This window comes from Perognathus longimembris, chromosome 21 (assembly GCF_023159225.1).
Source record: "Perognathus longimembris pacificus isolate PPM17 chromosome 21, ASM2315922v1, whole genome shotgun sequence".
NCBI lineage: Eukaryota > Metazoa > Chordata > Mammalia > Rodentia > Heteromyidae > Perognathus > Perognathus longimembris.
Window position 1 is genome coordinate 42869568 of NC_063181.1, and position 27914 is coordinate 42897481.

Consider the following 27914-nt stretch of genomic DNA (forward strand, 5'->3'; position numbering starts at 1 on the left):
TTGAATGTTGTGAAATCAGCTGTACATTCAAGATGACCTATAAAATCTAATTTTGTAATTTTGCTGACCAAAAGAGAAAAAAACACTAGTTTCTTGAATGTGGGTTATTTTGGTATTAGATTCTGTATTTCCTTAATTTTGACAGACAATAAGCAACTTTTTCCATATTTTACAAAGCTAAATTTATGGAAAAGTACTTTTTCAAAACAGACATAAAATTCTCTAATGAGAAAAAAATGATGGAAGAAAAAATGACTGATTAAGAAGCATTTTACTCATAAACTGACACGTTGAATTGAAACCCCTTGGCACAACTACTTAAACTAATAAAATAAATAAGAAAAAAGAAAGAAAAATGAAAAAAAATTAGATAGTAAATTTATAAATGCTTTGTAGTCATTTCATTCATGCTTGATATTAACACTTATTAAGAAATTTATTCATATTTAACTTTTTAAAATTGTGTTTAGAAATTCACATGCACCACTGAATTCTAAGTAATCTCATTTCATTTTCTTTCACTGTTAACATTTAATAAGTAAAAGCCATTTTAATGAAGTTAATAGTTTTAATTAGATTAGTTTTTACTTACACTTCTCAGTTCTGATATCTCCATTATCATTTCTCTCTTCTAAATTGTTTTGTTCTTGAGGGAGTGTCTCAGTACATAGTCTAGCTGTGCCTCAACTCATGATTTTCTTGTCTCCAGAGTGCACGTTTGCCACTATGCCTGGTACTAATGCTATATTTTTAATGGTAAACATTGAAGATTCAATTTATATTTTCATCTATATAAACCATTTCTTGATTAGTTGAACTGTTTCTTAACTAGATTTATGTAATTTAAAAAAAACTTACTACAGAATTCCATAACAGCAGGATCTGTCCACTTTAAAAAAAAATCTGCTTTCATGGAGGGTAGTAGTTCTTATTAACAATGAAAGGGAAATATGGAAAAATAAAAATTTTCCTGTAATATTTGTGACATGACCCAAGAAGTTAACTTACACCTTGTAGTTAGAAGATGCTAAAGGTATATTTGAAGTTTACAGCAGTCCTATTTTCTCTAACAATTATTTTTTGCTGTTGTTGCTGCTTCTATTTCTTTGAGTTTATTTGGTTAAGCATCCTTTATACGATCATATGCACATGTGTATATGTTCTGAAAATAGTAAAAAATACTCCTCATACTGAATTTTAATGTCCATTATCGAATATACTTACGTTTATATATGTTTCTACCTCCACTTCTTAACATGGAGGTTTTAAATCCATCATAAATTGGGGTGCTAGGAAAAGCGGTGTGTTCTATATTTAGTCTTCATCCTGGTTCCTGACATAGAAGTTCTGGGACATTTGTAATTTTTTAGCCATAACAGTGCCTTCTGCTCTATTGAAGTAACTCACGGTGGCATCAACATAAGTTGTGATCATTAGAAAGACAGAGTCATGATGAAAAGCTTGTAGCTTTCAGCTCTAGCTCTGAAGAGTGTAGAATAAAGAAATGGCTTTAATACATAGTCATATCCCCAGATCGAGGTTCTGAGAGTTTCTGGTTATTGAGCCTGTCTGAGAGACTGGCTTACACATGCCCCTGGACTTTCCAAAACCTAGCTTTGTGTTCCTCTCTGCCCTTATTTTTTACCCTTTAAAATATCCATTTCAACAAATGAGTATGAACAACACTGGTAAATGGTACAATTCAAGGAAGTGGTGAAGGAGCTCTCTGGTTTGCAGCTTTTCCGGGTTCCCATTGTGAATAATCCCAGGTGTGAGGTGGGGGAAGTTTTACAGGGCCCAGCCCTGATCCTTTTGGATCTCAACTCATTCTAGAAAGAGCAGAGTTAAATTGAATTCTAGGATCCCCAGCTGACATTGGAGATTCGCTTGGTATGGATACAATCATAAATCTAATCAAAAGATGTGGAATGACACTGTAGATAGAGAAAAATACTGTTTGCTCATTCATTTTAGATAAAAAATAATCTAAAACTAGGAATAATTATGGTTATTGATAAGGAGCTAGAAGATCTTTTAGGGAAAAAATGTGTGAATACATGGTTTCATATTTAATACAACCATTCAAACAATTGTTCAAAGATTAGTACAGGTCTTCTTGAAATTCAGAGCACTAAGTTGAATTTTACTTAGAATTAATATTTCAAAACCTCATTAAGGAGTGAAAAATGTCCTCATTTGTTTGGTTTTAAATATATGGGCCAGATATAAACAGGTATGTGGAAAAGTAAAAAAAGAGAGAGAGAGAGAAAGTCTCTGCTTTTTTTTTTTTTAAGAAACTTTAAATAGATAGATGATGTTCTTTGAAAATGCAGAAGGAGAAGAATGTCACTCACCAGGCATGTGTTGCACTGGGCTTCAATACAACACTACTAAACAGTAACAATCTCCATGCCATCTCCTCAAACAATACTGGTTCTTTATAGAACATAGCAACATTAAATATATGAGTTCTGGCCAGCATGTGTTTCTATTCTCTTTCATGATTATTTGTGTGACTACAGTTATGTAGGTGTAAGGATTCTTGTTAGTATATATAATAATTTTTTTTGTCCCAAAAAATCAAAATGAGGAATTTTAGAATGGATACATTATTAACCATCTGGTAAAAATGTAATCATTGATACTTTTAAACCAATTTAAATACTTTCCTATCCTTGGTCTTATGTTTAGTTTTTCATTAAAAAAGCATCGTGATCAGATATAAGTATATATTAAGTTTATATAAGCATACATCTTAATAGAAATTGATTGATAACACATAAATAGAAAAGGTTTCTATTTGCTGCTGGTACTCATATCCCTCCTTCTTGAATATTTTTTACTATAAATAAATAAAATGAGAGCATATGAGTTCTGTTCCTCATTTTGTCTATCATATTTAATCATGTTTACACAGTAGCACCAAATTAGGACAAAATACAAGAATTACAGGAAAGATTTAAATGATAGGAGCACATTGCATGCTTTAAAAGATCTCATTTCTTAGAGGAAAAGTTTCTCACTGCCAAAATTTTTCTGTGTTTTCTCCCCAAAGAATATATCCCACCCCATCTATCCCAACCTCAACAAAAGATACAATAGACTGATTTTTAAATAGGTGTAATATCTACAATTTATAGTAGACAGTCCATTTAAATAGAAAATGATTGGTTTTACATAAAGCAAGATAGAGTACAAAAGCACAGCTTTTGTAATTTTGGTAATATTGCAATTTTACAAACATATTGCATAGTATGTGTAAGAAAATAGTTCCATTTTTTATATATCTCTATATACAAGGATACATTTACATGAAAATTACAAAACAAAATAAAGGAATTGTGGACCTGCTTAAGGACCTTATAATAAATAAGGAAACACTCAAACTTTAAATTACTTTTCTCCATTGTTAGTAAGTGTCCTTGAATGTCTTTAACCCTGTTTGGTGTTTATATGTAAATATTTAAACAAATGATATATTATGATTGGTAAAGCAGAAAGTCACAGTTAATTATACTTCAGTTCATTGACTTTCTTTAAGAGTATACCTACATCAATTAATATTAAAAAAAATAGCCCTCTGGTTCTATAAGTAGTTTGAATTGATTGTATTCTCTAAAGAATTTTTAACAAGTAATGAAAGTTTAGACTCAGCTGCGTTAACCCATCAGGAGCGTATTTTGGAGGTACCCTTTTTTTTTTCCTCCTCCGTTGTGGGACTTGAACTCTGGCCATGGGCACTGTCCCTGAGCAATTCAGCTCAAGGCTAGCACTCTACCACTTTTGAGCCACAGTTTCACTTTCAGTTTTCTGGTGATTAATTGGAGATAAGAGTCTCAAGGGCTCTTTATTGGCCCAGCCAGCTTCAAATCATGATCCTCAGATCTCAGGTCCTGAATAGCTAGGATTATAGGCGTGAGCCACCAGTGCCCGACTTGGAGATGTCTTTACATACTGACTTGATGTGAGCTGAAATGTTCATTATTCATGTATGAATGGTAGATGAATTCACATATCAGTACTCCTGTCCTACAACACAAGCATTCAGTGATGGCCTTAGCTCAGAATCCTGCAAGTAGGATATTTGTTAACTCATGATATAATTAAAGGAACACCTTCACATTATTCATCTAAATAAATTAGTACAAGCATCAATGTTGTATAATTAAGTACAATAGAAATCCCAGTCTTTGGTCATTGACAGTTTAACAACTATTGAGTTTTAGTTGAATACGACAACAGGGTTCTATGAGGTCATTCATTTATTGATGATTGTTTAAAAGAACAAAAATACAATATCATTTTATGTTGTAATAATGAGTTTTGCTGTTCTCATTACTTTACTGCATACTAATACTTAAAGCAAATAATTTCTTTTCATATCGACTTTAAATGTGGTCCCATGAGTAGTTCTTATTAGCCAAAGGCATCAGAATGCATAAGATGACAAGACCACAATCACATAAAACTCAAAGACAGGTTTGACTTTGACGGTTTTGTAAAGAACATGGCAACTGAATACCTTTAACTATTGCAATAATTTAGTATTATAATAATGAAATTATTTGCTACTAAAACATAATGCTTATATATATTACTGTCTGGGTTTTAACTGCCTCAGACAGAAATACAGTAATTCTTTTGACAAAGTTTATTATGAGTTTTACTCTATAAAATGCCATGTGTTGAAAATGAGACACTGTTGCAACCAAGTCACTGAGAAGATAGATGAAGCATTTTGGTGTGAGAATATGTTGAAATTTGGAATAACATAACTCAGGCATTAGCCTTGGTGATCAAAACCATGTCTTTCTTTCTTTCTCTCTCTCTCTTTTTGCAAGTAAGTCATCAGGACCTTTTGGAATGAATAGCAAAATAATAATAGAACAGTCAATTGAATGTTTATATTTGATAAGAATGTGTAGTAAATTTGTAGTAAGAACCAAACACAATCTCTTCCTTTTTGATACCATGTTACTGAAGTTTTTCAATCAAATACATTCTACCCAGAAGGATTTTAATGATCAAATAGTAAGAGCAAAAATGAGAGTAAAGAAAAAGGAACGGGTTAGGGTTCTTGGAACATTTGCATTTCAGGATTTATGAACAGCTTTTTAAGCAGCTAAGGTTTTCGAATAAGGTTGCCAAACTCAAGATAGCTGAGACTTTTCTTAAAAGTCAATGAAGTTTAGAGATACAAGTGAGTGAAGAGAGTAAGAAGTGAAATTTAGAAGAAAAAAAATGACTGAAAGGACTTCTAGCTCAATGTATCCTTTTCACAGATAAGTAAACTTGCCAAAATAAATTTATTTCTTCAGGAAGTTTACATGAGTACCTAAGGTCAGAACCAGAATTCGATCTCAAACCTCCATTGTCTGAGATTTAGGATACTATAATCTTAGATTTCCAAATTACAAAAAAAAAAGGAATGAATTTTATCATTGCCCCCAAACCTTATTAAGTTATACATGTATCAGATCATGAAGCATTTAATTCATATTAAAATAAGAAAAACAAGACTAATCGATACACCATAGAAATTTAGGAGATGTTGAGTAAAAAAAAAAAAAAAAACCAGAAAATTTAGAATTTTTGTTGTTTTAAAAATGTTTTATTGAAACACTCTGAAAGAGAAGAGAATAATGTGTCCCTTAATGTCTTTTCTTCTTCTTTTTCTTCTTCTTGAGGAAAAAGTAGAGATAAACTTCAAGCAACTGCACTCAAGTACGTCTTGATTTATCCATTTCTGGTGACTATTTTGTTTTGTTTTATTGATGACTAATTTAAATGACAAGAATACTAGCCTTACCTTTTTTTTCCCCCTTCCTTCCTGCTTTCTGACTGCCTGCCTTCTGCCTGCCTATCTTCACATAGGACACTTGGTAGGGCGATATAATTAAAAATTAAAGTAATCGTATTTCTGAGTATAATTCACAGATGAGTTTTTACCTTTAAACTTAATGGTGTTGTTTGTATCTATGTTGTAATGTAAAGAATAATATGAAAATAATCATAGAACTGGGATATCTATGGATATTTTCATGCTATTCTGAAGTTCAGAGACCTATGAATCATGAAACATTCAAGTCTATTCTATTAGAAAAATAAGGAAGTGTGGGATGAATCTTTTAAGAAATGAGTCTTCAAGAGAAACTCAGTCTAAGGGACGGTGGGTCAACACAAATATTCTGATGAAATCTCACAGTCAGATAATTCGTGGCAATTATGTAATGTTGACTAGGACAGCCCCCTGTATTTCCCTGTTATATGTATCCTACCCTCCCTTAGGATGACGGATCTGTGTAAACACAGCGAGTTTTTCCATTGAGATGGAATCTCACAGACTTTGGAATGGCCTGGAAATGGATGTTCCGGACTTCAGCCTCCTACAGGCTAAAATGACTTTATTGAGATGAGAGCCATACCGGACTGGCTTCAAACCCTGGTTATTTTTGCGCAAGTTTCTAAAAGAGCAAGTACGAGTCACCAGTCTTGAATTGAAAATTGGATATCCTTGCGCTGGCATTTGTTTTGATATCCTTTCTTGTCTTTGCTCATTTCGTCTTCAGTGAATGTGATATGTAATCTAGATTTCTAGTATTTCTTTGCTAAACTATGTGAAAGCAAAAGAAATGTCAGATGGACATTTGAGAAGATATTTTTGTTAAAATCTGTGAAGGTTCTTTTCCCTTTCTTTCTTTTTTTGTAAACTAATGTCTGGAGATAGTTGATTTCTTAACTCAGTTCATCTGAGTAGCAAATTTTTAATTTAGAACGATGGCAAATTACTCATCTAAAATATTATTTCCTTTTACTGGCTAATTATTTGATTTGTTAGGTACCAAATTAATACAGAATTTATACATATTATAGTGATTAGCACCCACTTTTTTATAATCTCGTGTGTGATGTTTTGTATTTGGAAAGATTAATATACATATTTCTCATGCTATTTCTACTGTTTTAAGGTTAAGTAAAATCTGTTCCTTAATTTTTAGCCAATTATATATATTAAATTTAATTCAGTGTAATTTAATGATTTATAAAAAAAAAAAACTCCAAAAAGAAGCAAAGTTTTATTTCCAAAATAATACACATGAGCTAGATTTTGGATGTTTCTGCTGAGAGCAGAATATGTTCACTGATGGAGAACTTTCCAATTATTAGAAATGTTGGACTTACTAAACAAGATAATTCTGGCCAAATGGTTCATTATGCTGCTTGCATTATCCAGATTTCCCACTCTAATTAAACAAACAAGTTCCCATTTCCCATGTGACTTCCAGCAGCAGATATCTGTACTTCTCTCGTCCAGAGCTCTCAACACGGAACTTTCACACATCTGCCCGGCTTGTGTAGAATTTAGGAAAGAGTGAGCATGACATGTGAAGATTAGGACTTACCTTAAAGTTAATCAAGTCATCTTCCAAAGCTAGGAAATACTTTAGAGCTTTACATTCTTGGGGTCCGTAGATTTCAAAAATGGGAGTTAAGGAATATTGTGATAAGCCTACGATATTCTGGTATTATAAATTAGAAGCTAATTGAAGAACAATATGCAGCGAAGAATGGAAAGAGCTGTGGTTTCTGATGTCAGCAGAAGTGAAGAGTCTAACAAAAGGGACAAATGTTAACTATTGAATAGAATTGTAACGAATTTCCTAAAGGATAAAATTGAGCGGAATCAGTATATATGCTCAAATTTTTAAGTAAAATTTATCATTTTACTGTTTGGATTTTAATTCAATTTCTTACCTTCAAGAATCTTAACCTCCAATTAATAAAATAGATAATTTTAGAAGTCGCTAAGCCAGTGGAAAGTGAAGACTTTCTTAGTATTACTAATCTCATCATTTATGTATGTAGAGGATACTTGAACTTTAGCTAAATGAAGTTTAAAGTGAATGGAGCACAAAAAATGCAGTACTTAAACCTAGATACAAAGGATATCTTGTAAATTTGTACGGACAGGATGTATGGAGTCTCCACCACCTTCTTAATCTTATCTTCTATTGCAATTAAGTAGATGTTTGGACAAAAGCAAATATGCCACATGCAATAGCCAGTAAGTTTTATAGAAGGCCATCCAGATCTGATAAATGACAGTATAATGGCATTTTGTTCATTCTGTAAAGATTATATTGCTGAGTGCTTTCAAAATTGCCTAACGTACAAAATTTTTGACTTAGTAGACAAAGAGTAACAACACATCAGTTTTAAAGAAATAAAACCCAGGGAGAGATTCCATTTTGTTTTGTTTTGTTTTGTTAAAAACCATGTATCGAATTTAATTTTTTTTTTTTTTTTAGTAAAGCAAGCATTACATAATGCTTCAAAACCTTAAAATTCGGGGGTAAGAGTTTACATCCAAAAAGATGAATGGAAAAAATTGTGCTTTCGTACTGCAGAATTAGTTCTTTTTTGTTTGTTTTGCCTTGTGTTCAGGATTCACCCACTTCGCCTGGCCGTGGGGTGCCGGGGGTGTCGCCCGGGTGTCATGTGCACAGGTGCAGTTCCTAGCCGAGGGCTGCAAATCAGAACGTCGAAGGGTGAAATGGAACCGAAAGGCATGGAAAAGGCTGTGCTTCCCTTCCTGTAGCAAAGGCACCTGTGTTCCTCTCCTCCCCCTCTCCCCCGGGCGGGGGGGCTGTCCCTCGGTCCTGCGCCCCCGGCTCGGGAGTTCAGTGAGTCCGGGGGGGCGGGGGGGGCGGGGGCGGCCAGGCCCCGTGGGCCGCGGGGAGCCGCCCCCGGGCGGATCGGTCACGGAGGGACCCCGCGCGGCGCGGAGCCGCGGACGGCCGGGCCCGGAAGGCGCTGGCGGTGTGGGGAGCGGGGCCCCCCTTCAGCTCCACAGGCAGATGTGGCTGCTGGCCTGGCAGGTGGAGCCCGCGCCGGCCGGGGACAGGTACAGCTTCCCGCTGGGGCACGCGCACAGCTCGTACACGGTCTGTCGGGGGGCGGCGGGGCTGGGCGGGGAGGACGTCGGGGCGCTGATGGGGAGGTTGCCCAGCCGGATGCTGTCCGCGTCGAGGAAGATCTGCGGGGAGAGGACGCGGCACGTTAGTTCCGCGGCGCGCGGTGCGGTGCGCCCCCCGCGGGGCTCGGGCGGCCCGGGAGGATGGAGAGAGAGGGGGCGCCCCGGGGTGACCCCGCGGGTTTGGGGGCCGGGCTGGGATGAACGGACCAATGACGGCCCCACGGTGTCCCTGCAGAAGCGCGGGAGCCGGCTCCTCCTGGGAGACGGGGTGCGTGCGGACACGAAGCCCTCCATCTGAAATGCAACCCGGGGCCACCTGCTCCGGAGGCCAGCCTGCCCCCCGAGGCGCCCCACCGAGGGAATCCCGGAAGCCTCCACTCGGAACTCCCCCACCAGCCTAAGCAAGCCTTTGCCCCTGCTTTCTGGAAGCAACTTTGTGTGTGTGTGTGTGTGTGTGTGTGTGTGTGTGTGTGTGTGTGTGTGTGTGTGTGTGTGTGTGTGTGTGCGCGCGCGCGCGTCAGTCTCATAATTTTATCACGTAAATGACCCACACAGCCAGCAAGAAGCAGTTACTGTAGGTTTGAAATTTCCATGAAATGTATCCGTACTCAACACCTACTTCTCTAAATAAGCACTTTGTAAAAGTATTTTTAATTTTAGCCTATTTTTCCCCCCCTGAACTTCAAAAGGTTGTGCCACAGCAGGTCACAACTTAGTGTGTCCATCCGAGCCTCCACTGCTTCCTTTCCGTGGTCATCACTTCCATCCTTCTCCCCGTCACACGTCTGTCCTCTCCCCTCAGACGGATTTTATGTTCTCTCAACCTTGGGGAATTACTTCAACTATCCCAATGCTAGTCAGCATCTTCGGGGACAGGGATCCTAAGATTTGATATGCATCAGCAAAGTTCCAAAGGGAAGAAAGGGTTACAAATCTGGCATCATTTTCTGGGTCTTTTTTTGTTTTGTTTTGTTGTTTTACACCACGTCACATGTAGCTTTTGCCATTTTAGAACCGGTTGTCTTTCAATTGCTGTGTCTTATGTGGATATACAGAGAATGGATGTTTCAGACAAGTAAGACTGGAGGGGACAGCCTCAGAAATCATGAGTCAACTGTGGAGCCTTCCGAGGACACAACAAGCTTTGGAAAGTCGGTCCTGAAAGGTGGGGGCGGGGGGGGGGGCTGTTTCCTCGAAGCCACTCACTGCTCTTTAGCCTTCCCACTCGTTCAGGGACAAACGTAGACAGTGCTTGTCTACATGAGCATATCTTTACTCCATACATAATTAGCGTAGACACAGATTTTAGCTTGAACCAAGGGAAAGAAGTTGACTTTATCGGTCAAAAAATGCATTTGTAGGGTGCCTTTCAAAAGAGAAGATGCCCTTTCTCAGTGTCAGGTAGAGAAATGAACTAGGAGGTAGAGCGGCTGTTGTTGTCTCTCGGTTCCTTCTATTGTCACATTTCTGACTCTCTCAGGTTGCTTGCAGCATGGAAGGGCCTGACCAGTCATTCCCATTCTGTTAAAGTGGTTACTATGGTGTTGTCTACTTCCCAGTTTCCAAAATTGATATGTCTATTTTGTGTTGTTTTATAGACCATATAACTCACTTGTTTTGAAACTCATCCCTGAGATTAGAATTATTATCCTAAGCTGGTCATCCTCTTCTCTCAACCAAGAATCAATCTGTTTCTGTTCAAATCAGTCCTATAACTCACTAAAAAAACAGACCAAAAACTTAATCACTTCAAGAAGTATTCTTCCTGAGAAATTTTGGTACATATATGTAACAAGCATATATGTGATAAGTATATGTATGATTGCATGTATACATAAGTATGTGTTATACAACTTGTAATATGTTAATTATAATAACTCTTGCTTTTTCAGAGCTAACTTTGAAATTCCTTGAAGCATTGTCTGAAATGACTTTGGATTGTCTCAAGTATGGAATGGTATGTACAGTTTATTCTGCATTTCCACTATTTTCTATATTTGAAGGCAATGTCTGTTTTTATATTAACTAAAGAAGCTAAAGGCAGGGATTTAATATTATTCAACCTTGTTCAATAAATCCTCAGTATGACTTTCAGTAGAGTCAATGTAGCAAGAAGAGATCTTTTTTGTCATTCCATAGTTCTTCAGAGCATTTATCATTTATTTATACCTCATTTATTTATACCTTAACATCATTGACAAATGCTGCACTGTAACTGAATTAAATAAGTTTCTAATACACTTAGTTAAAGTATCTAAGTAGAAAATTCATAAATGGGAGCAGAAAAGAGATTAATAACCACTAATATCCTTATAGAACATTCATTATAAATAACTACAATGGAATAATTAGTATGGTATAAAGCAACTCTAACACCTTATTTAAGAAACATTTTTATTTTTGTGCAAGTATCATAGTCTGCAATTGTATTGGAACAAAAATTGCAGCAGTAAAAATATGCACTTTTAAAATGTTGTAAGACATTTTTCTAAGTAATTATATTTTATTGTCCACTAAGGCACTACTATGGTTCTTCTAGTAAGTCTGTTTATAATTCAGAGGCAAAATATACAACTAAAATTTATCTTGATTCAGCAACCAAATTAATGGACAAAGGTAAGATTCTGTCCATTAATTGCTGCATAAGTATAACTTAAGAACCGCTCTCTCTCAGCCTTGAATTATTATTCTCACTTGACCTTAGTGAACTCATAATAAAAGATAGATAAGCACTCAAAGGAAGAAAAAAAGGAATTAACTGTTGTGAACAGAAATAAACAGACATATATATATATATATACATATATATAATATAAAATAAAAATCCTTAAGGATTTTGGTGGTTATATTTTAAAATATACAGCCAAAACTACTACTTAGATAGAAGTATTTAAAACAATTAAGGTAAAATTACAGACAAATAAGAAAATTAAAAAACAAAAACAAATCTATAACTACCAAGATGTCCAGCCAGGTTTGCAAAAGAACAAATGGGAATTGTAGAAACAAACAAATAAAATATAATCATTGCAATTAAAAGTTAACTGAGAGCTGGGATGTAGTTCAGTGGCAAAGCATTGCCTAGCAAGTGCAAAGTCCTGAGTTTGATGTCCAGTACTAAAAAAGGAAAGACAAGAAAAAACACAGTTAAAAAAAAGGAATGAGAGACACATGAAGAAGTGCTCTACAACACTGGCCATAAAAGAAATGCAAATCAAAACAACAGAGATTCCACTTCACCCAAGTAAGAATGTTCATTATCAGAAAAACTAACAATAACAAATGCTGGAAGGGATGTGGCCAAAATGGAACCCTACTATACTGTTGGTGGGAATGTAAACTCGTTCAACCACTCTGGAAAGTGGGATGGAGATTCCTCAGAAGGCTAAGCATAGAACTCCCCTATGACCCAGCAGCCCCACTTTTGGGCATCTACCCAAAAGATTATAAGCAAGACCACACTAAAGCCACCAGCACAACTATGTTCATCGCAGCACAGTTTGTCATTGCTAAAATATGGAACCAACCCAGATGCCCCTTAGTAGGTGAGTGGATCAGGAAAATGTGGCACATATACAGAGTGGAATTTTATTCCTCTATCAGAAAGAATGACCTTGCCCCATTTGTAAGGAAATGGGAGGACTTGGAAAAAATTATACTAAGTGAAGTGAGCCAGACCCAAAGAAACATGGACTCTATGGTCTCCCTCATAGGGAACAATTAGTACATGTTTAGGTTAGTCCTAAAGAAGATCACAAGAGCCCAATAGCTATGCCCTTATGAACACATAAGATGTTGCTCAGTGAAATGAATTTCAAGTTATGGAAACAAGTGGTTTATAGTTGTTGTAATTATTTTCAACATGCCATGGGAAGCGTATCCTTTTCTTTTCCTCTTGTATTCCCTTCCTGTGGTTTTACCCCTGTTATCACTCTATCTCACCTGAGTACCCTGGATACTGTATATGAGTGTATTGGAACTAGGGAAGGGAAAAGGAATATCAAAATAAAGAGACAAAGGATAAAAAGACAAACAATTCCAAAGCAATACTTACAAAACCGTTTGCTGTAAACAACTGTACAACTCATGGGGGGAGAGAGAAAAAAGGAGACGGGAGGGGGGAAATGAGGGAGGAGGTAACAAGTTGGATAAGAATGTACTCACTGCCTTACATATGCAACTGTAACCCCTCTGTATTTCATTTTGAAAATAAAGAAGAAAAAAAGTGGAATGCTTGGATTTAATAGAATAGTTCCTGGAAGGATCTTCGTAATGTACACCTGAATACACAAACAGATTGAGGCAGTAGAAGACAGGGAAATGGATAGTGGAAAGGAGACTCTGAGATACCATAAGAAAATAGACAGCTATATACAGATGATCATATAAAATAATATTCTAGGAAATGAGCTCCAAAAAAAGGAAAGAAGAGACACTCTTTAGTTGCCATTGTTGCTGTTTTTGTTTCTTTTCCTTTTGTCTTGCTTGTTAGCTTATATTTGGGAGAAGACGGAAAAGGTGGAAAAAGGGTGAACAAGTATCACAGATACTCACTAGACACTATGTGGAAAAATAACTGGAAATTCTGCGGTTGAGGATATGAGGAAGAAATGAGGGAAGGGGAGACACGGTTCAAAAAGGATTATACTCATTACTCATTACCTCTTCCATGTAATTGTAACCCTACTTTATATTAACTCTACAACAACAATAGAAAAAACAGAGAAGGCGTAACATTTCTTTAGAGTTTCAGCAAAAAAACAAAACAAAACAAAAACAAGACATTTTGGAAGAGGTGAAGCAGGGATAAATTGGAAGAGATAGCTAGGAATTTTTAGATGTGGAAAATGTATAAGTCTGTAGAAAACCTAATCACAAGATATACAGCAAACATGGTAAATGAAATAAATAGTTGAATATCCCATTTCAGTAAGAAGTTAACCACAGCACGTAGGGATATTTAAAGCAGACATTCAGAAAATAATAGATGATGTTTGAAGAGATCAAAGATTTAAAAAGTTTCTTAGAGGAAAAGTCATGTAGAAGACAATCATTAACATGTATATCCTTAGGAAAATCTTAAGTTAAAGCAAATAGAAAAATATGGTTCTGTTTTTCTCTTAATCACTAAAGATACTATTCCTACTAAAAAAATCAATTAAAATGCAAAGTACTTTCAGAAGAACTTTATTCATTGTTTTATTTTATTAGAGTAGTGAGGATTGACCCTGTGCTTTTGCACATAGTAGGCTAATTCTTTGCCAGTAAACTACATCCCCACACCTTGATTTATTTTTAGTAGATACATAAAATATAGACAGTGCCATTATTTACGATGGTACCATGTAATTTCGAACAGTGCCTACGATGTGCAAATCCAGCTAAACATAGTCATGTCTTCAAATGTCAATTGTTGTTTTGAGAAAAATTGAGGAGGGAAGGCATTAGTGAGGTTTGAAATTAGGGCTCACTCTTTTTAGACAAGGACTCAGACATTAGAGCCACCCCAGATATTTATAATTTATCTTTATTTATTTGTTTATGTTTTAGATAAGAGCTTCCAGATTTGCCCTGACTGGGCTTGTATGACAATCTAACTCTGCCTCAAAAATAGCTGGCAATTTAGTCATATGCCAACACATCTGGCTTTCATTCATAGTGGAAACTTTGAAGCCCTTTCTTCTACCTTTATGAAATGTACAGTACTTACACTTTGTAATGTGTAATCATCATATGTTGCAATCAATCATGTGGATTTTTGTTTCTATCTAATTTATACCCATCGATCATCCTTTAACAACTTGTTTGAAGATCCCGAACAACAGGTTCCATTGACTCCTGGTTATTGGATAGAGGGTATCTCAGCTTAATCCGAGTGAATCAAAGGGGTTCATAGAGAAAGCCAGTTCTAAAAGAACTTAATATAAAAACAAGAATTGCTTATAGGGTTGTAACAGTAAATAAGTAACTACTGAATACAGGTCCCAGGATTGGTTGTTATATTGAAATTGTATTCTCTAGGACCACCAAATCTAATTTTATAGACAGGTATACAAGGTATGTGTATATAATTGTGAACTTGTAAGATTTACACAACAGTGCTTGGTAAGGGCTGCTTTGGGTCTTAAACGGTGCTCACAGGTGCTGGTAGACTGGCATTCCCAATCCAAATGGGCAGAAGGAACACAAGAAAGATGGCAAACAATGAAGTCTTATCCCCCACTCAAAACAAGCAGGAAGCAGAGCAGTCAATCAAAGACATAGAAGAGAACCCCCCAAAATGCTCTACAAAGTCTACTGATAAACATGATAAATGAAAAGTTTGAATCTCTTCAAGCAATTATTCTAGAGTGTGAGGAGGCAAAGCAAAAATTAATGGAGAATTTCTTGGCATCCACAAATAGAAAGATAAATGAACTTCAAGAGTCAAATGAAAAGATAGCTAACCAGCTTTAAGATTTGAGAGACAACACTCAAAACCAAAGTAATGAAGTGAATGAAGTAAAGAAGTCCATACAAGACCAAATAAATGACATTGAAATCATCAGGAAAGACCAGTCAGAAGGAAAAGAGATTTGAAATCAAGTAGCTAGCCTACAATCCCAACTAACTGAATCAGAGGATCGAATCTCAGGAGCTGAAGATTCCTTAGATTCTATGGAGAAAGATAAAAAAACAATTCAAATCCAGTCCAATCACAAAACAGATCGCTACAGGAGATTCAAGACACGATCAGGAAGCCCAATTTAAGGATAATAGGTATTGAGGAAAACTTGGAGAAAGAGGTTAATGGGATAGGCAATCTATTTAACAGAATATTAGCTGAGAACTTCCCAAATATCCAGAAGGAAAGGGCTATACAGATACAAGAAGCATTTAGAACCCCAAATCGACCAGATCAGAATAGGACATCCCACAGAAACATTGTGATCAAAACAGGATCAGTAGAGTCCAAGGAAAGAATCCTTAAAGCTGTTAGGGAGAAGAAAACAATCACATATAAATGAAAAGCAATCAGAATTACCCCAGACTTCTCAACAGAGACCATGAAAGCAAGGAGAGCCTGGAATGAAGTATACCAAACACTAAGTAAAAATAACTACCAACCAAGAATACTGTACCCAGCCAAACTCTCATTCATAGCTGAAGTCTTCCACAGTAAGGAAAAACTGAAACAATATATCTCCACCAAACCAGGTTTACAGAAAATCCTCAAAGATGTACTATACAGGGAAAATAATCAAGATCCCAATACAGACAGAGAAATGAACCCTAAATAGTAAACATCAGATCAAGAAATGGGAAGACACAGCTTCAAACAAGATAGTGATAATGAAAGGAACAAACGATCATCTCTCAATCCTAACTCTCAACATTAATGGACTTAATTCTCCAATCAAACGACATAGGCTCATAAGTTGGATCAAAAATCAAGATCCATCTTTCTGCTGCCTCCAAGAGACACATCTATCCAGCAAAAGTAAACATCTTCTAAAAGTGAAAGGCTGGAATCAAATCTATCAAGCAAATGGCCCCCATAAGCAGGCTGCAGTTGCAATCCTAGTATCAGACAAAATTGACTTCAAATTAAAAAAGGTAAGAAGAGACAAAGAAGGCTACTACATACTAGTAAAGGCATCTCTCCTACAGGAAGATATAACCATTCTAAATATCTACACACCAAAGGCAGGAGCACCCAACTTCATCAAACAAACACTACTGACTCTAAAAACACTCATAGACCCAAACACATTGATAGTTGGGGACTTTAACACTCCACTATCACCTCTGGACAGACGGAAAGAGGTCCACAGACCGATTTCCCTGATGAACATAGACGCAAAAATTCTCAACAAAATTCTGGCCAATCGACTTCAACAGGTCATCAAAAAAATTGTACACCACAATCAAACTGGATTCATCCCAGGAATGCAAAGTTGGTTTAATATACGCAAGTCAATTAATGTAATCCACCACATCAACCGGAGCAAGGTAAAGAACCACATGGTTTTATCTCTGGATGCGGAAAAAGCGTTCGATAAAATCCAGCACCCATTTATGCTAAAAGCCCTGGGAAAACTGGGATTCCAGGGAACATTCCTCAATATAACCAAGGCAGTTTATGACAAACCAAAAGCAAGCATAACTCTAAATGGTGAAAAACTAAATCCATTCCCTTTAAAATCAGGAACAAGGCAGGGATGTCCACTCTCTCCCCTGCTCTTCAACATAGTACTAGAATTCCTAGCCAGAGCAATTAGGCAAGAAGAGAATATAAAGGGGATCCAAATAGGAAAAGATGAAGTTAAACTTTCTCTCTTCGCAGATGACATGATCTTATACATAAAGAATCCCAAAGACTCTACCCCCAAGCTACTAGAGCTGATCCAAATCTTTGGCAAAGTTGCAGGATATGAAATAAACCTTCAAAAATAAACGGCCTTTCTCTATGCTAACGACCCGAAGACCGAGGCTGAAATCAGGAAAGCAACTCCTTTTGCAATAGCCCCCCAAAACCTAAAATACCTAATAATAACCTTAACCAAAGAAGTGAAAGACCTCTTTGATGAGAACTTTAAAAGCTTGAAAAACAAAATTAAGTCAGAACTAAGGAAATGGAAAAACCTCCCATGCTCCTGGATTGGGAGGATTAATATAATCAAAATGGCAATATTGCCAAAGGCTATCTACAAATTCAATGCAATACCCATTAATATCCCAACACCATTTTTTAATGAAATAGAGGAAGCAATCCAGAAATTCATATGGAACAATAAAAGACCTAGAATAGCAAAAACAATCCTAAGCAGAAAGAACAGTGCTGGAGGAATTACAATACCCAACTTCAAGCTGTATTATAAAGCTATAGTAATAAAAGCAGCTTGGTATTGGCACCGGAACAGGCCGGAAGACCAATGGAACAGAATTGAAGACCCGGGAATGAACCCACAGAACTACGCCTACTTAATCTTTGATAAAGGAGCTAAAACAATAGTATGGAAGAAAGATAGCCTCTTTAACAAATGGTGCTGGCAAAACTGGCTCAACACATACAACAAACTAAAACTAGATCCTTATATATCACCCTGCACCAAAATCAATTCCAAATGGATTAAAGACCTCAAAATCAAAACAGACACCCTGAAAACACTAAAGGAAGGAGTAGGAGAAACACTTGGGCTCCTTGGCGCAGGACGGAACTTCCTTAACAAAGACCCAGAACGGCTACAAATCAAAGAAAGGTTGGACAAATGGGACTGCATCAAACTGCAGAGCTTCTGCATGGCAGAAGACATAGCTCGCAAGATAAACAGAAAGCCCACAGACTGGGAGAAGATCTATACCGGCCATTCAACGGACAAAGGCCTCATATCTAAAATATATGCAGAACTAAAAAAATTACCTTCCTCCAAAACAAAACCGCAAAGAACCAATAGCCCCCTCATCAAGTGGGCTAACGACTTATAAAGAGACTTCTCTGATGAGGAAATGAGAATGGCCAAGAAACATATGAAAAAGTGCTCTACATCACTGGCCATAAAGGAAATGCAAATCAAAACAACATTGAGATTCCATCTCACCCCAGTAAGAATGTCATATATCAAGAAAACTAACAATAACAATTTTTGGAGGGGATGTGGCCAAAAGGGAACCCTACTTCATTGTTGGTGGGAATGTAAACTGGTTCAGCCACTCTGGCAAGCAGTATGGAGATTCCTCAGAAGGCTAAATATAGAACTCCCCTATGACCCAGCAGCCCCACTTTTGGGTATCTATCCAAAAGTCCACAAACATAATCATAGTAATGCCACCAGCACAACAATGTTCATCGCAGCACAATTTGTCATAGCGAGAATCTGGAACCAACACAGATGCCCCTCTGTAGACGAATGGATCAGGAAAATGTGGTACATACCCACAATGGAATTTTATGCCTCTATCAGAAAGAATGACATTGTCCCATTTCTAAGGAAATGGAAGGACTTGTAAAAAATTATACCAAGTGAAGTGATCCACACCCAAAGAAACATGGACTCTATGTTCTCCCTTATTGGGAATAATGAGTACAGGTTTAGGCAAGTCATAGCAGAGCATCACAAGGCCCAATAGCTATACCCTTATGAACACATAAGATGATGCTAAATGAAATGAACTCCATGTTATGGAAACGATTGTTATATCACAGTTGTAACTACTTTCAACGTCCCATGTGTATCTGTAGCTTCTATTATTGATGATGTTCTTGTATCACCTTCCTGTGGTTGTACTTACACTATCTCTGTAATCTTATCTGAGTATATTGGAAATCGTGTATACTGGTATTGGAAGTAGGAAATTGAAAGGGAATACAAAAATTGAGAGACACAGGGTCAAAAAAGACAAACAACTACAAAAGCAATACTTGCCAAACTGGTGTAAGTGAACTGAACACCTCAGGGGGGGGGGAAGGGAAAGGGGGAGGAGGGAGGGGGGGGAAGGGACAACGTAACATACAGTATAAGAAATGAATCCAATGCCTAACATATGAAACTGTAACCTCTCTGTACATCAGTTTGATAATAAAAATTTGGGGAAAAAAAAGATCCCAAACAAGACATACAAAATAGACTCCCTTCATTCATGTTATTGTGTTGATATTAATTCTAATTATATGCTGACTCTGAAATGGCAAAGTTGTATTTGCCCACATTAAATGTCCTATGAGTGAATACCTTTAAATAGAAGATTACTAAAGTTTTTAATTGAGGGAGGAATCTTCATATTTCTCGTACTTCGTATTCAAGGATTATGAATATTTACCCAATTGAATTTTCTAACAAACTGTAGTTTAGGTTTTGCCACAAAAAAACCTGTAGGTAAGTTGACCAGCGGAACTCACCTCGCCTTCGGTGGACTGCAGATGAAGGTCTTTCCTGCAGGCAGCCTTGAAGTCTCCGGCAGCAGCACTCACCCGGACTCCACGGGGCGCTTCCATGATCAAAGATCTAGTTGGTGATTCAAGCCTGATGGAAGAACGAAAATATCATCCACAGAAACAAGAAAAATCATCGTGAGCCCAGACAGCATCAGTCAACAGGAAGCAACCCTTTGAATTCCAAACGGAAAGGCATCCATAAAACATCCTCCCCATACCAAGCAATAATTCCAAGCCAAAATCCATTTTAGAATGGTTTTTACTGCCTTACCCACTCTGTGGCTCATTATTAAAAATGTTCATTTGTTCCTATCAATTATTCACTTCCATTAATATAATGATTTCATAACAACTTTTGTATGGTGTTTTCCTTATAATGCTTATGGAAAGTAGGTCAAGATAAGTTTACACGTTTAAATCTTTTATATAGTATCAATATTAATGATGGAGTTCAAATAAATAAATTGGCCCAATCTAGTATTTACATATTCCTCACTAAAGAGTCCTAGCTATGCAAAGAGGAAAACTTTAATGAAAATCATTAATATTACACAATTTCAAGAACACACAGTGAATGTTTTTAACCTGAAAGTATTTCAAAGTATTTATAATTTTAATTAAAGAAACTTCACGTTTATATATCATATATTATATATTCTTGCTTCAGTAAAATGGTTACAGAATGTAAAGTAAAGCAAAGAATAGAGAGGATGACAGAAACTACAATACAATAATACAATGTACTGGTGTGAGATATAGCATACACCGATTGGTCTCCATAGGTAAGTTCACTTTCCTGGTGATCGCACTTTGTTTTCCTCCTGAGGATAGGTCATTATGACTAATCTTTTCAAGCCTCATCCACAATTAGTTTCCTTTAAAGCAATATATCCAGAATTGCTTTAAAGAAATAAGTACATATAATACAATTCTGCAGTGCATGCACCTCTTAAGCAGAGAAATTGTAAAAGTGGTGTAAAAAGGGGGAGTCTTGTCTTTAGAAGGTGATTTCAATATGCAGATTGATTAGTTCTCTTCTCACATAGCAAAGTGACTTTGATACTTCAATCTATATGAGCTACTTCACTATTGTCATTGACGTGGACAGGCTTCTAAAATATCTATTTTTAAGAAATGTCTTGATTTATTTTTGAAGCATATATTTGGCAACACTTCAAAACTTTAGGAAAAAAATAACTCATAATCAGACAACTTAGTAAAAAAGTGCTGCCCAGAATTACACATCACACTCAAACTTCAAAATCTAGATGTTTTAAATTAAAATGATACGACAGTAACACAAAATAGCAGAAATTTTATAAACCATTTTTCCTGATACACAAATGTATACCTCTTGAATCCTATATTTGAGGCCAATACTATTTTCATCAATGATTCATATTTTATGACACTGTTTCCCCATTCATTGAGTGGTATCTTTTGCAACAAGTGGTGGATGATAGAAAAATTAAGAGGAATCCTTTGAGTTTCTTCAAGTTATGGACATCTTGAGAAGCTTTAACTATTTTGATAAAATTAATGTATCAAATGATATGATCAAAAACATCAGAAGGAAGCTGAGATTACTGAGTATCTTTATTTTAACCTGTAAAAGCACTGTTTTCTTGATTCATATAGTAGAGGATATTGGAAAAAAAACTCAAAAAAATTGCATATAGTTTGTGTTCTTAGGTCAAACGTTAAAAAGTGGAATGTTTGTTTTTTAGGTGTTAGAGTTTGGGGCTGTGTCGGAATAAATGTCTCAGGATAACTGAGAGGGAAAAATACCGAAAGAGGGAACACTAGTGAGCTATGTTCAGAGAAGTTTGAGTGCTGGTAGCACTGAGAACCTCATAGCAGACAGCAGTCTGGAAATAGGAGGCTTCCAGTGAACAAACAACACTCTCAAATGCTTTGCCACAGTATAAAATCTTTGGTATAACAATTCAGCACATGGAAAGAGAAATAAATTGATTAGGTTAGCTTCTGATATTCAGTACAATTGTGGACAAATATAAATTAGAATTTACTAGAATATTAACATTCTTCTGTAATTAGTGTTTTGGCTTAAGACATAAGATTTCAAAACACTTATGCCTCACATGGAATGTGTAATTCTTAGCAAACTAATGGCAGTTTTGCTTATTGCTAAATTTCTCAAGTGCTAGAGGACCTGGATTCAATAAATTGCAATTGTATATTTGTGTAGTCTTGATAAAGCCAAATGTAATACATATTAGGAAATAATGGGATGTTATTAAATATAGCATTGTCTTCTTCCATTAGGTATATATAATATTCAAGTAATATATAGGAAGTATTTTAATTAATTGCATACTGTTTAGAATTCTTAATTAATTACATACTGTTCCGTTCAAAAGTAAGCAATAAACATTTGTTAAAATAATTGGACTTAATTCTATTTTCAGCTGAATATATTGTAGTCATCAGGTTTTTCTTATAAACAGGGATATTAAAGCAAGCTTATGAATGATTTAATGCAATCTCCCGACAAGCACAGTAAAGAAAATAATTTTTATGGGACAAAAATAATAAGGAAGTAATCAATGAAGAGACCAAAAAATTGAAAGTCACATGGAGCATATTGCCAATATCAAAATTTAATAGAGACTATTAATAGATGCAATGTATCTGATTGATTACAAACACTTATAACCTTGAAATACATTCTCTCTCTCTCTCACACACACACACACACACACATACATGCATGCACATGTCTTTACCAATTTTTCCTTGCACATCCATCTAAACTCCAAGAGGATTAAATGCAATGTATTTTGACAGTAAGACAGCAATCTTTCCATTTCCAGAGGGTTTTATTTACATTTTAAAAGGTGTTGCAATTAGATAATCATATGATCAAATGGTGTCCAAAAAATAATAGACCAAGTAGCTTATAAAATTTAAAATGCCCGAAATAAAGGTAAACATCACACATTATGAGACATAACAAATTACCAAACTGAGTTCATGATTATGTACCTATGTATTTCATTGACTATTTATAAACAGTATTTGCCTAGGTCTTTTTAGAAAGCGTGGTTCTAAAAGGGCTATTATAAGTGGCAAGAAAATAGAAAAGCAGTGTCTCTATTGAAAGTTGCCTTGCACACTACACACTCATGCAAATTAGGCCTAAGCAGCATCCCGGGAAACTGAAATACAAGTTCCCTGAAACTTAATTAACACAGGCAATAGTTATGTATATCAACCTAGAGAACTAAAAGTAAGAATTTGAATAAGAAATGACATGTAAAATTATGTAGTTATAAATTATAAGTCCAGTTAAATTCTGAAGCTTGTTTCCTAATAAATGGTATCACATTCCTAATGTACTTTAAAAATGGAGTATTACAATCACAATAAAAAATTCTGTGGATTTGTCTTTCATTACTAGTGAGTTAATCATAGGATTACAATAATGTAATACAGGCTAAGTTCAATACTAGAAATGTGCCTATTCTTAAGACTCCACATGATCCTTTAAAAATGTATGCTAATATTAGGAAATGGGGACGTGAATGATTTACTTACAAGTATTTTAATATTAGGGTTGTTGGGGGAGAGTACCTCTGAATTATGTAGTTAGTGTAAATATCTCAGAGTCTTGAAATCAATCTTGAAAATAATACTTTTATAGAACTAAACACAGAGCTATAATAATAAAAAATAACAATACAATTGAATAAAGCCAAATCTCACAGTATTTCACTTCTGTGATCATCTAAATTTTGTCAAAGGCAATAATGTTGTCTAGTGAGAAGAGCAAAGTCTTTTCTACAAATAATGCTGGAAAAATAGGGCAACTATATAATAAAATGAACTCAATTTACATGACACTTTGCCCCAAAGTGAAAAACCTAACAGGTTACTTTGGTCGGTGACCATGGCTCATGTATGTAAGCCTAGGTACTCAGGAGGCTGGGATCTGAGGATTCTGGTTCAAAGCCAGCCTAGGCAGGAAAGTGCATGAGATTCTGATCTTAAATACAAAAAGCTGGAATTGTAGCTGCGGCTACTAAATAAGAATACCGGAGAGCATTCCCTCTAATATGAGGAACAGGACAAGGATTACCTTCTCCACATTCTTATCCAGTATAGTATTGAATACTTAGCCAGAAGAATAATACATATAAATAACTAAGAAAGAAATCAAATTATCCTTTTGTACATTATGTGATTTTTATATGTAAAAGACATTAAAGAGTCCACCAAACCATTGATATCTGATAAACAGTTTCAGCAAAGTAGCAGAATAAAACAGAAATATATGAAGTAGACTCAATCAAGGAAGTAAATTTTATCTAACCACGAAAACTATAAAGTGAAGAAAGCAGTTGAAGAAGATATGAGAAGATGGGAATACCTCCCATATTCTAAACTGGATAGAATCAATTTTGTGAGAATGCCTATAAAATCTGAACATGAGATGCAGACTTAATGCAATCCACATCAAAATTCCAATGACATTCTTCACAGTTATAGGAAAATTCAACTCTAAAATTAATACATAAAAGACCTACAACAGCTAAAATAATCCTGAGCAGAAAAGGCAATAATGAGGACATCACAATACATGATTGCAAATTAAACTGCAGAACCATAGAATCAAAAATTGGGAGAAAATGCAGGAAGAGGTGACACTGTTATAAAGGAAATGCACTGATTACCTGAGTTATGTAACTGTAACCTCTTTGTACATTGCCTTTACAATAAAAATAAATTACAGAAGAGAGAAGCAGCTTGGTACTGAGACAGAAATTGACATAGGCAGATGGAATAGAAAGTCGCAAACAAGCTCATGTCTCTCTCTGATAAAAACAAAATTACATCCCTTTCTTCTAGACTTTCACATTTGACTGTAGCATACTACAGCATACCATTTTACTCAAAACAGTTTTAATCCTAACAATTTTACTCATCACTAGCGCCTACAGATACACTTCTCCTCAATCCACTGACCCCACTTCCAACCCTCACCCCGGCCTCTGTAATACCATTCTACTCTCAACCTTTAAACTATCCCCAACTTATATATATATATATATATATATATATATATATATATATATATATATATATATATATCAGTATTATGCATGCTGCTGAAAGCTGACTCACTCCTTAGACTGCACTCATATAGTTAATGTCATTAGTTAATTTTGCCTCATTACAAAGATTCAAGTTAAGTAACATTTACCACACTATTATGTAAGAGGTACATGTTGCAGGCTCTCCAGGTATTAAGGATGAGCAAGGGACAATATTAATAGTACATACAATCTTGTTAGGTATTGAAGGAAAAAATGCATGCACAAAAGATGCTGACTTGCTAGAAAAAAATCAAGACTATAGAACATTATGAGAAAGTGTTTTCATACTTTCTTCCACACACTTTAATACTTATAGACAACTATGGATATATACATATGTCTGTATATGTGCATATATATATATCTGTCGTGAATAAATAGAATAAATAACCATTATTTGCCCTTATTAGAGATACATAGATTTAATGGAAAGGGTCACCAATTCCTGGAATTTTTCACTGACTTACTGAATCAATCTTTCCTAATACTCAGAAACTGAGGGATATTTTTGAAAGTCTTAGTATGAAACTAGTAAGAGCTGCAGATTTCATTTTTGTAAAATATGTTTTTTTCTTTATTAAAGTTTATGAATTTTGTTTTGATATCATTCGAGCATTTTTCCATCCATCCAATAAGAAAATAAGTCAATTTTTGGACATTTAAGCAATGGTTTATTTTGGTATGAGTGCATTAAAGTGGGGAGAAACAAAATAAGGAAGATAATTTGTTTTCAGAGACAGACTCTCTGTTATCTAAATTAATAATGATCTTTAGCAAATGACTATTTTAGTGTCAGTTTTGTCTTTTATACATATTAAAATTAACACACATCAAAGTACAATTTATCAAAATTAATTAGGTACATTACTTAATTCTCAAATCTTTATCAAATTAAAAATATTCATGGAGCAGATAGACTTTAAGTTGAAAAGTTTTACTTGGATGAGATGAGGGAGAATAGTAAAAGGGTTGACATTGATCAAGATGCATTGCACTCACAAATTATCATGTTGAATTAAATCCCATTTGTACAGTATTTAAAGACAGTTAAAATAAATTATTAACAGTTGTCATGATTATTCTGGGTATAATGCCCAATCATGTGGACAGTTCGCAATTTTCATTTTTCTAGTTAGGAATATATATATATATATATATTCTCTTTCTCTGTCTGTGTGTATGTGTGTGTGTGTGTGTGTGTTCCTCTTAGAAACAGAGCAAAAACAAATCACTGTATTTCATTGTTCATTGTCACTATAAGACTGTACAGCCCATCATAGGACAATGCAGTTCTGCCTTTTTCTGATTTCTATTTTGTTTGCTTCTGAATTTCCTAGAATATACCATGTCTTTGTCATGTAGAACTTCTATTAGCCTCCCTTTCCTTCAGGCCTGTGTATCATATATGTAATTGTGTATGTCAGGTTTAACAGCATCCCCCTACCCCCTTCTTTTTCAGTCATTGGACTTGAATTCAGAGCCCGGGCACTGTTCTTGAGCTTACTTGTTCTCTATGCTAGAGCCCCACCACCACTTGAACCACAGTTCCACTTCTGGTTTTTTTTTTAGTGGTTAATTAGAGATGAGAGTCTCATGGGGATTTTATTTACCCATCCAGCTTCTTACTGTGATCCTCCGATCTCAGCCTCTTAAGTAGCTGGGATTACAGGTGTGAGCCTGTACAGGCTGAGTGCCCACTCAGTATCTGTATTTTTATTGGTCTTCCTGCCAGTTTCCTCAATTACTCCTTTACTTTGCTTTTCCTCACTACTCCTAGCTGCCATACTTACGTTCATATTCGTTGTTGGCATGTTAGGATAAACTAAGGAATTTTAAAGAAAAAGTTATCTCCTTGTCCTCAATCAAATATGTGACTATCATAGAATTAGGAAAGTAAATTATTAATACCGAAAACCACCAATGCTTAGCTAGTTATACATGAAGGATGTCCAACAACGATGGACATGATTGCAGAGGTATCGCAGCACCTACCTGAGGTCTCGAGATGGTTCTGCTCTGATGTGTGGTGTCTCCACCGAATGTCCAAACACTGCTCCTTCAGTGCCTGAGGGCAGCAGGAACAAGGTAGTCAGATCAAGCAAGTCTACAGGCCGACAGGCTTTCATCTCTGTCTTTATTCATCAAATATTCTTCCCCAAGTGGGAAGAACGCACACAACCACAGAAAAAGTGAAAGAGAAGTGTTGCCAAAAATAGTAGAGAGTACTGAACAGTCAAATGAGGTCAATCTAAACATCAATCTAAAAATCTTATGCTAGTAAGATAATATCATTTCGGGCTGGGTGAGAATTTCTACCTTCTCATGAAAGAACCCACCCCTTATTTCCTGATGTTTTGGATCCCAACGACAAATAGGTTGCCGTATTTGAGAACTCAGTTCTGCCTCTCTATACATTGCAGGGCATTACTGAAAGGTGGAAGGCAAGCTCCACCTCAGGTTCTTATTAGTTATTTAGGGACAGATATCAGAGGGAATTTAGCAATTCTCTGGCAGACAACGTTATAGTGAACATCAAATTTCAGAAGACATGTCAGGTTCCTTTGACCTCTCGGGAGGTCAGGTGCAATCTAAAGTTAGGAACTATTTTACTTCGTTTTATGACTGTTGAAATCATATGGGATCATAGTTGCCTGAGCAGATCTTGCACTGTAAACATCTTTCTCAGAGGTTAGACTGACTACTGATCTCACCTTCCACTTACTGACTCCATTTCGTTTTCCATACTCCTTCAGCCTACCTGTCATTTAACTACGAAAAGTAAAATATTTTTCCTCTCCAAAAACCAAGTGAGAAGATTCTTTTCAAAAGGCAATAGCAATTTTCAGTAAGCAACGATGGAATTGTTAGCAGGGAATTAGAGCTAACACTTCAACTTTCTTAATGA

At 35.8% G+C, this 27914-nt stretch overlaps 1 protein-coding gene across 2 annotated transcripts in view; it reads right to left on the bottom strand.

Moving 5' to 3' along the window:
• Window positions 1–8842: 8842 nt before the first annotated feature.
• The window catches only part of Sgcz (sarcoglycan zeta), a 246332-nt gene continuing 227260 nt past the window's right edge, over window positions 8843–27914 (bottom strand). For both annotated transcript variants that reach the window (XM_048330456.1, XM_048330455.1), the window contains 3 exons: window positions 27002–27074; window positions 19857–19980; window positions 8843–9037 (listed from right to left, as the gene is read on the bottom strand). In XM_048330456.1, the coding sequence (XP_048186413.1) occupies window positions 8843–9037; window positions 19857–19980; window positions 27002–27074 (392 nt within the window). The remainder of the gene's footprint in view (window positions 9038–19856; window positions 19981–27001; window positions 27075–27914) is intronic.